The sequence below is a fragment of the Ciconia boyciana genome, chromosome 4, assembly GCF_034638445.1.
Source record: "Ciconia boyciana chromosome 4, ASM3463844v1, whole genome shotgun sequence".
NCBI lineage: Eukaryota > Metazoa > Chordata > Aves > Ciconiiformes > Ciconiidae > Ciconia > Ciconia boyciana.
The window spans coordinates 11913226-11931154 of NC_132937.1; the positions used below are offsets into that span (position 1 = coordinate 11913226).

The 17929-nt window shown below is 37.2% G+C and overlaps 1 protein-coding gene across 2 annotated transcripts in view; it reads right to left on the reverse strand.

Annotated features, from left to right (window-relative positions):
• Window positions 1–394: 394 nt before the first annotated feature.
• The window catches only part of GOLPH3 (golgi phosphoprotein 3), a 36923-nt gene continuing 19388 nt past the window's right edge, over window positions 395–17929 (reverse strand). For both annotated transcript variants that reach the window (XM_072859637.1, XM_072859636.1), the window contains exons 2-4: window positions 12752–12883; window positions 5727–5841; window positions 395–2377 (exon numbers count right to left, since the gene is read on the reverse strand). In XM_072859637.1, coding sequence (XP_072715738.1) covers window positions 1953–2377; window positions 5727–5841; window positions 12752–12883 — 672 coding nt within the window. In that variant the 3' untranslated portion in view covers window positions 395–1952. The remainder of the gene's footprint in view (window positions 2378–5726; window positions 5842–12751; window positions 12884–17929) is intronic.

Consider the following 17929-nt stretch of genomic DNA (forward strand, 5'->3'; position numbering starts at 1 on the left):
CCACTAAATGTTAAGGACCACATTTTAAAAACCTTTATTAAAAAAAGGTTATATAGGTATGATGAATTTAAGTTGTATTTTAAAGTCAACTACTTAAGCATCTAAATGATTTAAAATGAAGTGCAAAATTGGAAGTCCAGTCACAGATGAGGCTGTAGAGTTGTGCTCAAGATAGAAGAGGTCTACCCGTGGCAGGCACAGCTGCACACTCACAAGCTAACTCAGTCTGTTTCAGCCATGAATCCTGCAGTTCTGAGCGACACCGCTGATTAGGTCAGTTTGATCTACTTAATATAAACTCTCCCTTTCTAATAAGAAGGATACTAACTAAAGCTTTCAGTTAAGCAATAAAACCTTTCTAATTAGCAACAAAAAATAAAAATTACATGCTTGCTCTGTTTCAGGCACTTTTAAGATCATAGTTTATTTACTATAGGTAAAAAGCTAGTATACAGATTAAGGGATCCCTTAAATTTCAACTCTACAGTTATATACCATCTAGTATTCTTGCTCTGAATATTAACCAAAAAAAGTTTCTAAACACCTGTAAGCTCCACTATAAATCTTCACTGTTGGGGGGGGGGGAAATCAATGCTTAATTTGTTCAATGCATAATATTTACACTGTGAAACCAATGGGAGATAACAAGCAGTGGCAAAGAGACAATAAATTTTAAAAAGCCAAAGTTTTATATATTTTTTTTTACAATAGTGTGCTAATCAGCATAATTGTATATAAAAAATTAGAATATAGCAGAGCGTCCCATTACAGAAATTTTAATCATCTGAACTGCAGTCATTACTTGCTAACCGTTTACATGCAACACCTGCTAGGACTGACTTTTTGTTTTTAAAGTGTAAAATAGATTACGAGGTTTAAGAGGCAAACATTAATTTGTGTACAAACAAAATTTAAAAGTGTACTCAAGAACTGTACTGGTCACAAGCCTCTTCCATATGGGGGGGGGAAGAAAAAAGTACAAACGATGATAGAAAGTGGTCTCTTTCTATACGCTAATTATCAAAGGCAATGCATAGACTGAGAATACCTGGATGGCAAACTCTGTAGACACTGGAAACAAACAGCTTTCACCTACATGCTCTTTATAGGAGGCCTTTCTTTCCATCAAATGTCAATGGCTGATAGCAAATAAGGGGCACCAGGTGTACAACTAAATAGATCTTGCAAAATACTAAGATGGGGCAATTGTTAATATACAATTTGAACTATATATACAATATAACGGAATGTATCCCATCCCAAAACTGGTTTATGAAACAATTGGACCTTTCTACATTAGCCTTACAACTCAGCTATCGTTCTAATGAAAACATAAGTACACAAGAGACTTGCATGAAAAGTAAAATTTATGGGGCATTTTACAGGAACTATTGACGAAGCTGCTTAATGGCATTTCTGCTTTTAAAGTAATTTTGTTAGATATAATTGAAACAATATCTGTGTATAAAATGTCCTGACAGACACTTCAACATGGAGCTTTGGTGATTTTAAAAGGCCCTTTTTTGATCTGTTATGAATTGTACTGCAGAAGTATTGATGTATGTACACATCTGTGTCAGCTGAGACTAGTGATCCAACTGCATGCACATTTCCTCCTTGAGGTACTTTCCATGTTAAATCACTTCAATAACAGTAAGATGAAAAATAGATTAAACAAAGTATTTCAGATAACTCAAACTGAATAGGAAATAGAATGCCAATATGGCAGTAAAACCTTTTTCTGTTGTTTTTAAACAGGAAGGTCTCTTGTACCAGCAGAATCCTGTATACAGATACACAGAGAAGGAGGGAACACACTACTTATAATTCCCATTAAACAAGAGCTGATTCATCATGTGAGAAGGTACAAATTACAGAAAACATGAATAGTCAATAGAAGAGAAACAACTGGTTTACATGAAAGAAGAGAGAACACTTCAGTCTGAACGCAGTTATTTTGTGAAAGCTGCTACAACAGCCCACAGAACCTCATTCGTGTTGGCTTTCATACATTCAACTTCAGGGTCTAAATCCAGAAGCTGCCGCACTCTCTTTGTGGCTAAATCATACTGCTCATCCAAAAGGGGGGCAAAAGCGTTCTCCAGAACATCTGAAGCATGGGCTAAATAAACGAGTGCCAGTAAGCGCTTGTCCATGCGGTGAGGGTCATTCACCCATTTGTCAAGAACTGCTTCTTGAACCTTCTTGATGAGGCGCTGTTTGATATTGTTGTTGGTGAGAGGGTGTGTAGTCATGTCAAAAAGAAGGAAGTTCTGTTTCTCTGTTGTCAGTACACCTTTTTCCACTAGATTTTTAGCTAACCGTTCACGGACATTTCGCAATTGGTAGTGCAACTTCAATGGGTTCCATGTTTCACCTAAAAAAACAAGCAAAAAAGCCAAGAGTCAGGCAAAATTTAAGCTGTACTATTACAGTTATTTCCCCCCCCCCCCGCAGAATGAGCTGTCAAATTCATATAGCTGACTATTACACTAAGATATTGTGCTCATGTCAGCATTTCTCTGATCTCCGACCTACCCAGATATATGCATAGAGACAGAGACCACGAGAGCCTCTTTGAGGAGTTTCAGTGTACATTTAAAGTTTGGACGAAATGCTAGCTAAGCCATGTCTTGATTAGGGATATGACAAATAAGCACTCTTGTACTGAAGAAAAAAAAAAAAAGAAAAAACCGCACCCCCCCCCCCCCCCAACAAACCACCAAACAAACCACCACACAGTCATGAAGAAAGAGTTAATAAAACCAAAAATAAGCATCTCCTCCAATCTTGTCCGTTTGTCTACTTCCAGCTTTTTATCAATTCAGAAGCTGGAAGAAGTGTCATTGCCATTCTTTCTGCCATAGAGACAAGCTAATGCACACCTATCCTATATGTCTCCCTCATTTCTCTGTTTCTTCAGGTTTATATTCTTCTCTCCCTTCCTGCCCCCACCAGATGAAACAGTGACATGCACTGTGTGAGCGTGGGTGTGTGCATTACACACGTGCACATGTTGGGCAGGGGCTTTGATGTTTCTATAAAAATTATTTCTAATGGTTTTTTGTTAAGGCAGGAGAACTGGGCACTTCTAAGCGCACACACTCACACACTCTGAGAAGGGAATTTTAAAAGCACAAAATCAGCATCAACAGCTACTGAGAAAGCTAAAGTTATAAGCACTGAGAAATCCATCTTTGCTTAAGAGTTTACTTAACAAGCTAAAATTTTAGGTCCAGTCTACCTAAGTATTTATTGTAAGTATTAAAATCCCCTCCTGATATAAAAGAGCCTATGCATTTTAAGAGGCGAAGGAAGAAACAGCATAAAGTATTTCTTACATAGATGGGGGTTTTCCCATAAATTATGTGAGAATTTCTATATCAGAAAGCTTTTTAAAAAAAATCATTGGTTAACAAATACTACTACTACACAGATTACTTTCTGTTTCTCCCATTGTGATGGAAGGTGATGTACACTGTAACAACCAAGTAACAGACAAGTAAACAAATGAGGTGACACCAACTGCATAGTGAAAGGTAGAGAACCCATCTGGGCCTGAACTCCACAAGTCCCTGTAGGAATCACATTCTCATTGAATGTGATTCCCCAGCTTGACCACGAAGCAAGCTATCACACACACATGCACACACACACACAAAAACCAAAACAAAAACCATCTCGTCTCCTTACAGTGTTTCAAAGGTGATTTTCAAAGGGCAAAGGTAATTTCCTAGATGTTTCTAAATTTGTTAGGTGGATGTGGCTATACGATAATAAAAACCAGTACTGTGGTGACACCTTGTGACCAAACTCCTCAATTACACAGGCACTTGCTTGTTCAAACACAGACAGATATTTGTTACATCTACAGGAAGACCTGACATTTTGATCCAAACTTCTGTGTTCCCTATACTTGCTTCCCTTAGAGGCTATCTGATCTAAACAAGATCAGCCTGGCAAACATCGCCTTAAATGTCCATATAAATATTTCCATTATAGCTTTGAACACTAACTTCAAGCAGCATTCTTTGTATCACTGATAATTATGGATAGAGTAGCTATTTTCCAGGATCAGGCCCTAAAGTAAAATTCTAAAAGAGTTTATCAAAACCCAAAAACAAAACATCAAAATATTTTTCTTCAAAGGGCAGTTCTCTAAACCATGGGAAATGCAAAGAACCCTAATACCATCCAAGAACTAGTAATTAAATACCCATGTGTAAGTAAAAATGATTGATCTAAGTCTCAGCCACAGCACTGACAATAACTATCTTCCCAGAGCCAAAGCTTAGCAGGGTCAGGAAAACCTTAGCTTAGCTCAAGGAAAACCTACAACATTGTTCATTCATTAGTTGACCTTTTTGAATCAGTACTAACTTGATGTGCTCCGCACTGTGAGAGAAGGTGAAATGTCAGCACAAATTATTTGGGACAAGAAAAATGAATTGGTTTTGCAGGCTGTAAAAGTGAAAGGGAGCTGAACAAGAACTAAACTGCAAGGCTACGCAGCAGCCATGCCCCCTACTGACAAGGGCTGCTTTGTTCTCCTCTCTCCCCCCCTCTGCCTGACAGTCAAGGAGCAAGAGGGGAGGGATGGCAAGGGCACCGAGTATGAACTGTATGCGAGTATGCAAGGAAGGCTGCTTCAGGTGGTGCAGGACGAATGGGAAGAACATAATGCAAACAAGAAGGCAGAGAAAGCTGGAGAGATTTTGCTCATTTTTGAAACTCTTACTTATCTGTTGTTACAAGTAACAAATAGATTTAGATAGAAAACTTCAAGTATCATTACCCCCTACCTCCCAAAGTCAACAATGTTGACAAAACAGTGGGTTTTTTCCTGCACTGTTTGCACAACTAAGTACAGCTCTGATCTACTCCAGGGAAGATGCATTTTGTGTGTTTTGTAAAAACAGACAAACCTTAGAGATGAATTTTGGCTACAGAAAAAAGAAAGAAACAAACCAACCAACCAATAAAAGTACTACATGTTAAAAGGAGGTCACTGTTAATTTCAGTTTAATTTATGCAGCCTGAGAATACAAATGTTGGCGAGGTATATGAAGAGCGTTAACTGCAATTGTAAAGATGAAATCTAATTGACATTTCATTTTTTTGGCAACAATTTATTAGCTTTACAGGAAGAGCTGTGTGCAAAGTACTCATCTTGAAGACTTTGTTTTGAACAACTAGAAGTATCTAATATTTGAAAATATTTGTTATATTTCTCCAGTTAATGGAAAAATAGAAAGAACTCCTGACTCTTTATTGTTTCTTTATGATTAATGGCCAAATCACCCTCAATTTTTTACATCTGAACAGTGAGCTCCTTATCTCCTTTCTTTATCAAAAGATCTGAATACTGAATCCATATGGCTATATCCAAACTTCCACTAACCCTCATTTCTAATTACAGAGAAAGGCAGTTGTATCTCCAGGGTGCAGTCCTGATTTACTTCAGAGTCAGCGGAAGACACCTCTTCCACAGAGTAGAGATGTCCTCTGACACTTCCATCTAGATCCTTTCTGTACCAAGTTAAGTCAAAAGCAACAGTTACTTATATTTGATTAAAGGCTACAATCAACAAGAGACTACTCTAGAGGACAGACTAATTAACTTTTTTGCATACTTTCTCCCCCAAAATCTTACAATATAATCTCTAGTGATGCCAGATAATTAGCTTTATGGGGGGGGAAGCAAATATATTATGTTCAAGGATTACCACTAAGCAGTTCAATCCAATTTTGTACTGTTTCAGGAGGTTGGGTCTCTTTTATGTGTTTCAGAGCTTCATCAAGCAGAACATCCCCTGTAGGAGCATCTGACTTGCAAATCACCTAGGACAGAATAAAATGCAGTCAGTATTTTGACTTAATTCATATATCATAAACATCCAACAATAAAAACTGGAAAAATTCTACCTGTTATCAGAACCAAGGAAAGTTTTAAGGAGTGAGGAATCTTCTCTAAGAATATGCAAGTTTAAAAAATACCTAGTTGTTAAAATAAAACTATTTAGGATTTTAAGTCTTAACGTAGCTTTGTAATTAAGTTATCTATAGCCTAAATTAACCTTAATTGACTATAGTATTAATAACATGCTTAATACCTAATTTTTTAAGGAAGATAATCCACTAACCTGGCCAGGTCCTTCGCTTCCTCCCCAAAACAAAGTATACTACAGTGTTAAATTGCTCTGTGATGGCAGTCAATTTTACTGCTTCAAGTCAATTTATTCAGAAAACTGCAGTTAAACAATTAGGCCACATGAAACTGAGAAATCAATTAGAAAGCGAAAAAGCAGGAAAACTGGTTTTCTTCTTCCATATATTGATGGATAAAAATAGGTTCAAGACAACATCTATAAGTTTTACAGCTCTGAAGAACGTGTTGACCAGCAACACTATGTTCCATTCACTAACAGTTAAAATACACGTATTAGGCAAAATACGTACGTACCAATAAATCCCTTAATATGCAATAATAAATGCAATATCACTTAAGTTTGTTATTTAATAACTTCTAAAATTATTTGAGTTCTTCCCCCAAGAGAGCACAGGAGAGAGGAAAAGAAAAAAAAAAAAGTCATTCACAGTAACATAATAAAATTTAAGAATTTGAGTAACTGCTTGTTTACCAGTATAAGTAGTTATATAAACCATGTACAAATACAATTTTTTCTGGTTAGAAAAAACAAGAGCACCAAACTAAAACATACAGATTTAACTAGCCCAAGTCAATATGTTTGAATAAAAACAAAAACAACAAAATTCTATCTTTCTTTAGGAAAAGAAGAATTACTACTGCTTCAAAGCTATTTATGAAAATAATGATTAAATCTGGCAATTTAAATAGTTTTACAAGTTAGCACTTTATAAGCATCAGGTAAAAAGATAACAGGCAATTGACAGAAAAACTAACACATCAAAACAATTCCACATATACAAGAGAAGCAGCAGGTGAAAGATCTTATTTTTAGTAAAGCTTCACAGTAGTCAGAAAGGTATCCTGGAAAAGCTTTAAGTGTCTTACTGAAATATATCCCAAGTTCAGTTCTGTTCTGTAGTTCTAATAATCCTTACTACAAACAATAGAGGAGTACAATACGTTTTCATAGGGTCTGTAGATGACACTGAAATGAGTTGCAATGGTAAGACAGCTTCAATACTGGCAAGATGATCCCAAACTGGAGATGTGTACAAAGTCAATGAGATGAAATTAAAAAGAAATGCAAAGTAGTATAATCAGGATGAGAAAACAGATGACATATAAAAGATATAATAAATGACTATATAGTTCAGAATGGCAGAAAACCCATCTAGTAATTCTAGCAGTAGACTACGAACCAAATGAAAATCAATAAAAGCCAAGTCTTTTGACAAAATAAGAATTTCATTCTAAGCTGTATTAACAGGAAATTGCTGGAGAGATCTTTGTGAATACCTAACAGGTCATAGCTGGAATACTATGTCCAATTTAGATGGTGTCTATAAAGCACAGAAACTAAGATTTTAATAAAAATCAGCAAGAATGAACCAGTCCGCAATGCCAGGCTAAAAAGAACAACGTTTGTTTAGACCTAAAAAGAAGTATGTAAGATATTTTTACAAAGAGGGTATCAAACAGTAGTTTAAGGTGTCTACTTTGGGAAAAATAAAAGATACCAGCTTATTCTGGATATACATAAGATGCAGGATGTATTGTCAAAAACTACAACAGGCAAATTAAACATCCAGGGAGGTTGCTGAATTGCATTCAGTGGAGAATTTTAAGACTAAACATCTGCCAGGGAGGACAGGATGGAAGGACCATCCATAAGGACCAGAGAAACCTGATGTCATGGTTTAACCCCAGTCAGCAACTAAGCACCATGCAGCCACTCACTCACCCTCCCCCCCCCGTGGGATGGGGAGAGAATCGGAAAAGCACAAGTAAGAAAACTCATGGGCTGAGATAAGAACAGTTTAACAACTGAAAAACAACGAGTTGTTGTAATGAAAAGGATGTAACGTAAGGAAAAGTTGTAATGAAAAGGAAAATAAGAGAGAGAGAGAGAGAGAGGAACAAAACCCAGGGAAAAACAATAAAACAAGTGATACAACCGCTCACCACCTGCCGACCAACACCCAGCCAGTCCCTGAGCAGCGATCGCTACCCCCCGGCCAACTCCCCCCAGTTTATATACTGAGCATGACATCATATGGTATGGAATAGCCCTTTGGCCAGTTTGGATCAACTATCCTGGCTGTGGCCCCTCTCAGTTTCTTGTGCACCTGGCAGAGCATGGGAAGCTGAAAAGTCCTTGACTAGTGCAAACATTACTTAGCAACAACTAAAACATCAGCGTGTTATCAATATTATTCTCATACTAAAATCCAAAACACAGCACTATACCAGCTACTAGGAAGAAAATTAACTCCATCCCAGCCGAAACCAGGACACCTGATTTTCTGTTACTGCATCAAGATTAAATGGTCTCTTGAGATACTGTCCAGATCTCCACTTTTGGAAGCTGGAGATCACTCCAACCATAAATCTCAGATATTTGGTTTTAAGAACACAACTACATTTTAATCCAGACAATCCATATTTGAAACTAAACACACAACAATGCATATTTATCTTTCTGATTTACAAGCTTGCACCATAGCATCACTCAAAACCTTTATTAACCACATATAATGTTATTGCATATCTTCCAGTTTTATATCAAGAGACTAAATTTTTGGAAGTTTCTCTTCTTTAATTATACAGGAACATACTTTAAGTTGGGTTTTTAAGCTGCTAGACTGTGGCTATTAATGGCCACCCTTCAGATATTCCTTTAATAATTAGCCTAAAAACACCCAACTTATTTATATTTACTTATTTTTAAAAATGACATTCCAGCAGTATTTTAGTTTCTTTGATGTGTCCCATATGATTTGTTTCACAGTAACCTTAGTTACACTGGATCATTCCAGCCTGCTGCAGTTGGTAACCTACTACTCACCATCTCACTTTAACAGGTAAGATGTGAAATCATCCTTTTGACCTGTTTTATTGAAACAAACACACACACACCTCGCTGAAGAGATATATCCCACGCTTAAAAGCATTTTTAAAGTAAGATTTAAAAAAAAAAGTTTAGAAAACAGCTTTTCTTGCTTATTTGGGGTTAAGATACTTTTTTTGTACCACTGCAAAGAAGTTTAAGAAGCTAGTCTGAATATAATCCACCATGACAGTATGAGCCTAAATACACAGGCATTTAGAGGAAAGAGCTGTAAGGAGCATAGACTCTCCCATTCAACTCAGTCAGGGCTCCATAAGCTCTTGGGAAGCCACAATACACAGTGATTTTGTTTCCAAGTTTACCGTTCTCTGCAGCCAGGCATACAGCACTGTTTCTTCTCACTTCTCTGCTACATTGCATATTCACTGCACAGATTCTTCTGATTACCCTTCCCCTCAAACAAAAGTATTTTGGTTCACACTTCCACAGTATTTCTCTTCCCCTCTCCTTCCCAGCACATGCAGACAGGCAACAGGGGAAGCCCAGCCACCTCTCTCCTATGCTCATGGATCTGCTCTTGAAGGAGGATTTATTGACTAATGCTTCTTGGTTAACTCTCTCCAGAGTCATAACAGCACAAGAGTGGGAAATTGAGTGGGTTGGGGATCTTGTGAATTGAATCATCACAGAAGATTAAGCATCCGCAAGGGGGTATTTTTTCCTCTCTCTTTAATAGATGAGCTAAGGTAGAGAAAGAAGCTAAGATCCTGGTTCTTCAGAGATGATGGTCCTTAGCCTTACTGCAAAGAATATTTCTTTATTTTTTGATTTATCATGTACTAGATTTGCCTTGTATCCAACTGCTGAGGACATTTCAATTATACAGAATATTTAATTTTAATTTTCCACAATGCAGCTTTGCAATTAAGCAATGCTAAAGATGAAGCACCCCTTGCATTGATTTTTAAGTAAACTTCGTTATTTAGTTTTAATACAAAAATTCACTCATGCATTAATCACTCAGAATTGTCAGCTATAAAATACTGAAGTTAATCCGCCAAGGATTTGTTGGGATTTCTTTTAAGAACTGTAATTATTGGGTTTGCTTTCTAAGACTGTAAGGCAGCATAGAGTACCATTTTCTATCTTCTCTAACCACTAGTCTTAGAAATTACTTTATTTATACATAAACCTCAACACTCATTTATTTGTTTCTAAAAGTGATACTAGTAGATAGAACTCCAAAATGATGCAATTATTACATACTCTGAAGCCAAATTTACAAGGATGTTGCAACATAAGATACGTCATATTGACTTTCAGAAGTTTCACTAACATTCATCAAGTCCTTGTCTGCCAGTTTCTCAGTCTCATTTGTCTCTCTATGGCATTCGAGCATAGATTTAATGCATCTTGATCACTTCTGAAGTTGTGTCTTAGAAACTGCAAAAAATAATCAGCAAAGATCCACCTGATTTAACGCTTGAAGTGAAAATCATTGTAGCTAGCAATCTTTTAAGTCAGCTGTGTGACCAAGGCCACCATTATCTGGTTATAAATCCATACTACTGCCCAAAGAACTAGTTCTACCCTCTTCTTGTTCTCACCTTATCGCTTGTGCCAGCAGTCTCACTTGTGCCCCACCTGATGACAAGATCAAGAAAGTGATTTAAATAAAAACTAAACTGATCAAAGAAGTGAATTAGTTTTCAGCCAGAGTGGTTACCTGACAAGGCTACACAAACACTAGTAATAACCCAAGAGAGACTCCAATAATAAGCCTCTTTGCAAAGACAGGACTACCCTTCTTGGCTGCAGCACAGGCTAAAGTGACTGAAGCCTAAACTCCTCCCTTCAGACCATGGCTTGAATATACAAGGTTTTGAGTCACAAATCAAAGCTTTAGGTTTAATGAGATTTTACCTTTCCATAAAGTCCCAGAATGGAGCAGGGGTGGGGAGGGAGAAGGGCTAGCCTGAGGGGCAGAAGCTATATAAAAATGGTATTGCCACTGAAACTCCACCTCACTGAATCACAACCTTGGATGCAACTAGACAGCTCATTCCACTCGCTAAGCACGGTATTTAATTCACAGAGAAAGCTGAGGGCAAGGGAAGCAAAGCCTGCAAAAGGGGGACAAGGGGGACACTTGGTAGAGTTGAGACAATTAAATCTAGCAAACATAGAAATGAGACTGAAATTTAGTGTTAATGCAAGACTTCAAATAAGGTATAAAACAACACAAGTTATTCATGAGAAGGATTTCTAAATTGAGAGAGGTGGGGCAAGTGGAGAAGAAACATCATATATATATCAGTAGTTAGGGATTTTATTTGCAAGAAATTCCTTAAGCAGAAATCAATCTTCATTTGAATTTTATATTAAGCCTTTTTCATAGAACCCTCCTGCCTGCAAAAAGAAATATCTCGATTGCCTTACAACAGCAGAAAGAACAAAGCATTTAATATTGGGTAGCTTTTAGCTCTCCTTAAACAATGGGGGAAAAAAAAAAAAAATTTAAACAAACACACCAACCCACCCCCAAAAATCACATGATAAAATTAAAAAAAGGAAAACAATAATTTTGCTTGTATTCTTTATTGAAGATATGCACAGGTTATTTTTCCATTTTCCTAAAAAGACACAGTTAAAATTTCAGTTAGATAGAGCTGACAAGGTTTGTGTAGAATGAAAATAACTGCTAAAGAACATTCCTGAATGCCTAAGGAGCCAAAAGCTTTGGAGGAAAAAAAAAAATAATTGTGCAAACTAATCAATGCTGAATATGCTTAAATGAAGATAAAAGTAGTAGGAGCTGTTTGTCTGAACAGAGGTTCGATTCTTCAGAAGAGGAGGAAGCTGGGAGAAGGTTGGGGAATTTGTAAAGCTTTCCTTTAAAAAATTTAGCAAGGGATAATATTGACAAGGAAACGTGCCATAAAAGAGAATTTATTTGTGATGGATAGACAACATTTGACCATGTTTTCAATAAACTTATTTTACAAGTATCCTCTAATGCTGATGAAGTAAAAATTCTTCAAGCAGTGTGACTTTGCACATTTTGTACTAAGGAAAAAAATCCCTGTGGCAAAAGTAATAAATTAAGGCACCTCAAATCTTCAGCCTAATTCAATAAAGAACCTTAAAAATTTGCCCATCTTAAAGGTCAGTGAGTACAAATTTAACACACCGGTCACATGCTTAAACTAGATACAGTTTTGTGTTCTCAGGGGCCCAAGGTACAAGGATCGTTTCCTTCCCATGCACTGCAAGCACTAACTGCAACACTGTGTACACCAGAATTAAACAAGTGACTTGCAGGATACATCTGGCAGGCTGTCAGTTAGCCATCCCTCTCAGCCCCAGCCCACATCTCGCCAACATTGCAAAATCCAGTTCCTTCAGCAGATTACAACTTGTGCTACTGGCTCTCCGCAGCAACCGCTGCCACCGCATCCTGGCCAGAGCCACTGCCAACTGTTTGTGCAAGGTTCCCAACAGCAGCAGGAACACATCAATGGAACAAACAGGAGCAGAGAACAAGTACAGAAGATTTTACAAGGCACTTCAGCTCACCGTTTAAACTCTTTAGGTAATAACTCTCTGCATCTAACTTAGGTCACTACTCAGAATCCCTATCCCCATATAAAGAAAAAAAAAAAGTCTTTTATAACTGGTTGTAAGAAAATTATAGCTACTGTATTGCCTGGAGCATGACACAAAAGTAAATGTGACCATTTTCCTCCACTTACCTTTCTTGTTAATAGACTTTTGCGCCTCATTCCACAAGCCTCTAACTGAAGACGCCCTCGCAATGCCAATTCGATTAACATACAGCCACGCAATCCTGAGGAGATGCAATCATTCCAGAATGATGTGTAGCCCTGTGAAGAATGAAAGACAGTAAGATATTTCCATCTCCACCTGAAAGCAAATAGAAAAAGAGGCTTACTGCATTCTCTAAGCAGTTCTCCAGCTCTCATACACTTTTGAAGTAGCATCACTAGTCAACTACCATTCCTGTATTGAAAACATGAAAGAGAAAACAGACTCATCCCCTATTAGTTTCAACACTTCGTCTCTGCTCTTTGAAGAGCAGGGAAACTTCAGGAAAGTGATACAAAACAAAACAGCAAGATATCAAGAACTGCGAGATATAAAGTGTAGTTTATATGTAGTCAAAATAAACTTATTACATTTTTAAAACATCAAGCATTTGGCATTACCAACATCACACAAGCTTATTTGACTTTCCTGAGAAATATTAACATGATTTTACATCCATAAACAATATGGCACCAATAAAGTAATAATAACCTGAAAAATCAATATTACATAAAATATGAAGTATATTGGAAATTAAAAGTCCAAACACAAATGTTGCAATCAACACAAACCACAGAACAGATTTTTCAGCTTGAATATAGTAAACCAAAAGACAAAAGTTTTCAAGCAAATATTTGGGACAGCTACTATTTTGTCATTTAAATCCTTTGAAAACATATTTCTAAAACTTGATGCATGTTGTTCTTATACGGACTGCAATACTGCAAGCCACATTTATTCTATGAACCACACCACATCTACCACGCTTTTTCATCTATATTTCTACATTGACAGCTGTCTGCTTAAATGGCAGAACAGAATATTTGACCCAATACATTTACTCAATATCTAGAAATACATGTATTGTAATTTGGTACTCCATTGCTCAACAATTATGACACCCCCCCCCCCCCCAAAAAAAAAAAAACCCTTATAAAAAGGATTCTATTTTAATTACAGAGTAGCCAACAGTTTGTCGTGGTTTAACCCCAGCCAGCAAATAAGCACCACACAGCTACTCACTCACTCCCCCCACAGTGGGATGGGGGAGAGAATCAGAAGAGTAGAAGTGAGAAAACTCGTGGGTTGAGATAAAGACAGTTTAATAGGGAAAGCAAAAGCCGTGCACACAAGCAAAGCAAAGCAAGGAATTCATTCACTACTTCCCATGGGCAGGCAGGTGTTCAGCCATCTCCAGGAAAGCAGGGCTCCATCACACGTAGTGGTTACTTGGGAAGACAAACACCATCACTCCGAATGTCCCCCCCTTTCCTTCTTCTTCCCCCAGCTTTATATGCTGAGCATGACATCATATGGTATGGAATAGCCCTTTGGCCAGTTTGCATCAACTATCTTGGCTGTGCCCCCTCCCATTTCTTGTGCACCTGGCAGAGCATGGGAAGCTGAAAAGTCCTTGACTAGTGTAAACATTACTTAGCAACAACTAAACCATCAGTGTGTTATCAACATTCTTCTCATCCTAAATCCAAAACACAGCACTATACCAGCTACTAGGAAGAAAATTAACTCAGTTCCAGCCGAAACCAGCGCACAGTTAAATATTAAAAAACATGCAAGAACAGTATCCAAGACAAAACAAAATAATTCTGAGAAATTATTTGTCTTTTGAGAAATAACTGCAGAAACACTTGGTATGATTCAGAAAGATCTTCCAAAACTCCTCTAGTGATGCATCTCTGAAAACATTCACTTTGGGATTCTTTAGAGAAAAGTACAGGAAACAAAAACCAAAAAAACCAAAAACAAACCAAGAAAACAAACGCACACACCCCCCCCCCCCCCCCCCCCCCCAAAAAAAAAACAAACCACCAACCCCCCAAAAAAAAAACAAAAAACCCCCACTTCCTTTCATAAAATTTATCCTAACCAGTAACAAAGACTAGCTTAAATCAAGAGCAATACAATTTTATTCTGTTCGCAAATAAAAGCTGCCAATGTATAGAGATATCAGATGCATACATCCGAAGTCTGCTAAACACACAAACCAGTCACTAACACATGCCATGAAATATAGATTTCTAGGAAAACGATAATATTTGTTTCTGTTTAGCACTTAGCTATTTTCAAGAGCTGTATTATATAGATGACCAATACTTCCAAAAATTCTACAAAAGCTCTGAATCTCTAGAAAGTAATTACTGAAATATGTCACAGACATTTATTTTAAAGGCCATAAATATAAGGTTGGAAAGGCATTTGAGAAGTTATCTAATCAGCCTTCTACTCAGAGCTGATACTTTGCGAGTATCAGCTACTCTCATAAGTCAGCCATTCTGTAAATTAAGATTTTGGTTGGCACCAGACATTTCTTTGCCAAAAAACATGCAAGATAAGGTGCAGTATTTGCTTGATGAAAAACAAACAAACAAACAAAACAAACAAACAAAAAAGACTCCTACATTCTACTATTTTCAATCAAATAGCCTCTTTACATAAAAATAATTTTTTAACTCAGACAAAACATATGCAAACTAAAAATCTACTGGACAAACTTACAGCTGTGGCATGATAAATATACACTTCTTTCTATTCACAAAAAGTGTTGTTATGCAAACAATTCAAGCACTAGAATTTTTTTCCCCTTGTTTAGTAATGAAAACTGAATTTATTTTTCAAGTGAGTATTTTTCAATGAAGTGATGTTAACTACACCACTCCCAGCAGTAATTATCAGATGTAAACTCCTCTGCTCCAGCAGTTATTCAACATATACGGCCTCAGGCTGTGGGTTGCAGAGAAATACAGGATCATAGGATAATTCAGGTTGGAAGGGACCACAGCAGATCTCCAGTCCAACCTCCTGCTCAAAGCAGGTTCAGCTATGAAGTCAGATCAAGTTGCTCAGGGTTCTATCCAGGCAAGCCCTGAAAACCTCCAAGGACGGAGACTGCACAAGCATCTAACAGTTTTTAATCAAGTGATCCTGAAAGTCAGGTCAAAAAGATTATGGTCTTCATAAATGGAACTGCTTGCTCTAGTGGACTAGATGACATTAAAGTCATAGAACGTATACTGCCTCACCTTCTGTTTTGGGGTTTTTGGTGGTTTTTTTTTTTCCCCCAGGCTCAGAGTTTGCAGGTGATCCACAAGAGAAGGAACATCATATTTCAATATACAGATATTATACTGCTATTAAACAGTAAGGAAAGAGATATTTTATAACAGTGTCATCCTGAACATTTTTCAATCCATTAAACTGATCTTTCCAGATAGTTCAGGCAGATAGACTGATCGTTTTTGGCACTTACTGCAAAGACCTCAGACAACTGAAGGAACCTTCACAGAAGGTCAGTTTAGCACACAACAGTCTAACTAAATCATCCTTTAAATTAACTCAAACTTCCTGGTATATCTGAAACAGAGTAGCAGCAGACATTTATCTTCAACATTGCAAACAGCTCCTTGACACCCTACTTTAGATGGCATATAGCATAACTAGAAAAAGGTGCACAAAAGAGAAACAGTAATGCTCAGCATTATAGAACTACTGCCTATTAAAGAGGCTATAGATGGACAGTGAAGAAAAGGGGTAGAGAGAATAATAATGTACATAGAGGGAGAATAGCAATATAGAATAATGTACTGTTTGCACAGGAAACAATTATTTTTTTCTTTTTCCACAGACAAGAACTAGAAGGTGGTAAATGAAGCTAGCTCACGGGTTGGAAAAGTCAAAGGCCAACGTCTTTTCCATGTTTCTATTCAACTGTTTTTATAGGAAGGCAAAAGTTTTTTTTTAAAAAACAAAAAACAAACACCTTTAAAAAAAATGAGTTAAATTCATAGGAGACTGATAATGAAGTTTGACAGACAGCAATGGATCTGTAAGCCACGCATGGCCTGGGAAGCCCCCACCCAGTTGAAGTCAGTGTACACTGGAGGAATAGTCATTCCATGTTCCCTGAACATGGCCTGACCATTGCCGGTTACAGGTTATGGAACAAGGATTTGGTTTGAACTTTTAACACTGTTCTCATATTATATTCCAAATACCTAACAGTCTCAAAACACTTAGATTAAAGATCAAAGATCACTATTTACAGATGCAAGTCATTCCACTATTTAATGCTCTTAAATAGCGCTAGTATTCTCACAAATACACCACCAAATATTTTTGCTTTATCTGTCTTCCTACAAGTCTTTTATAATTTTATAAACATCCTAACTCAATTAAATACTTATTTCATTAAAGTTGCTAAGCAGCGGGGGGGGGGGGGGGGGGAGAAAAAAAGTCTTACAAGGCAGGGAATTATTTTTATCTGACAGCAATCACACTAGAATAGCACTTTAAGCTATGAATAGCTTGCAAGACAAAATTTTAAATCTACATTGATTCAAAGATCAAAAGAATGTTTACAATTGTCATGTTTATTTACACAAAGACAGCACAAAAGCATTTTTTTGTCAGAGCTGACCTAGAAATTCTCAAGTAAAAACTAGTTTTGCTAGACAAGCATAACGGGAAATGAAAATAAAGTTTATAACAGAAATTTGTTACCATATTAACTTTGAAAGCTCAGACTTTCCACTCAGGTATGGCAAAGCACAGAGCTAAGACTAAGATCTTCTTTCTGCTTAAAGAATAAGTTATCCAAAATCCATGTTCATTAGACCATTTCTCTCCCACCACCTCTTGTAGCATTTATTCCCTTTCTCCTCTTCCCATGCCCCTTACCCAATTCCCAAGCTCACACGTCTTCCTGTTCAGTTATCCATTAATCACTTTAAACTCTCACTTATTAAATACTCTCCATCTCCTAACGATGGCCCTGTGCCTCAATGTTACCCAACCTACCTTATCTTCCACCCCCTGCTTTTACCTTGCCTCTTCAGCTGCACTTCCCCACGATCAAACTGTGACACTCTCTCTCCTACTGCAGCCCCCTTCCCCACCTCATCTTACCGTGACATATAATACATTAACTTTTCACTTCCAGGTTTATAAAGATCTGAATTTCTGTGACCCTCATGGATTTCCTTAGACCTGTTCACACAAATGGTACGGACAAGATAGCAAAGTATGTATGCTATATATGGTGAACAGCCATCTTATTCTTGTCTCTGCTCCAAGAGGGGGGGGAAGCC